This window comes from Mizuhopecten yessoensis, unplaced genomic scaffold (assembly GCF_002113885.1).
Source record: "Mizuhopecten yessoensis strain PY_sf001 unplaced genomic scaffold, ASM211388v2 scaffold2501, whole genome shotgun sequence".
NCBI classification, from domain to species: Eukaryota; Metazoa; Mollusca; class Bivalvia; order Pectinida; family Pectinidae; genus Mizuhopecten; species Mizuhopecten yessoensis.
This window is the reverse complement of record NW_018404577.1, coordinates 363815-364614: the sequence shown is the minus strand read 5'-3', so window position 1 is coordinate 364614 and position 800 is coordinate 363815. Positions and strand designations below refer to the sequence as shown.

Genomic DNA, 800 nt, shown 5'->3' with positions numbered 1-800 from the left:
TATATAAGTACACTACACTTGCATAACATTAGTACAGGATACACACTAACATTATATAAGTAAACTACACTAACATAACATTAGTACAGGACACTACACTAACATTATATAAGTACACTGCACTAACATAACATTAGTACAGGATGCTACACTAACATTATATAAGTCCACTTCACTAACATAACATTAGTACAGGATGCTACAGTAACATAACATTAGTACAGGATACTATACTAACATTATATAAGTACACTACACTAACATAACATTAGTACAGGATACTACACTAACATTTTATAAGTACACTACACTAACATAACATTATATCAGTTGAGTACACTTTTACAGTAAAACGTAATGGCTCACCTGGTCAGTACCGACACACACCAGTACACATACTAAGGATAGTAAGACTCACCAAGTCAGTACCGACACCACCAGTAAACATACTAAGGATGGTCTGACTCGCCAAGTCAGTACCGACACCACCAGTACACATACTAATGACGGTTCAGACTCAACTGGTCAGTACCGACACCACCAGTACACATCCTAAGGATGGTAAGACTCACCTCAGTACCGACACCCCCAGTACACATACTAAGGATGGTAACACTCACCTCAGTACCGACACCACCAGTACACATACTAAGGATGGTAACACTCACCTCAGTACCGACACCACCAGTAAACATACTAAGGATGGTCTGACTCACCAAGTCAGTACCGACACCACCAGTACACATACTAAGGATGGTAAGACTCACCTCAGTACCGACACCACCAGTACACATACTAAG

General features: G+C 39.9%; 1 protein-coding gene across 1 annotated transcript in view; it reads left to right on the top strand.

Moving 5' to 3' along the window:
• The first annotated feature begins 503 nt into the window (after positions 1-503).
• Positions 504-800, top strand: part of LOC110446068 (mucin-3A-like) — a 3144-nt gene continuing 2847 nt past the window's right edge. Inside the window, exon 1 of the mRNA XM_021491029.1 lies at positions 504-756. Within this exon, the coding sequence (XP_021346704.1) occupies positions 504-756 (253 nt within the window). The remainder of the gene's footprint in view (positions 757-800) is intronic.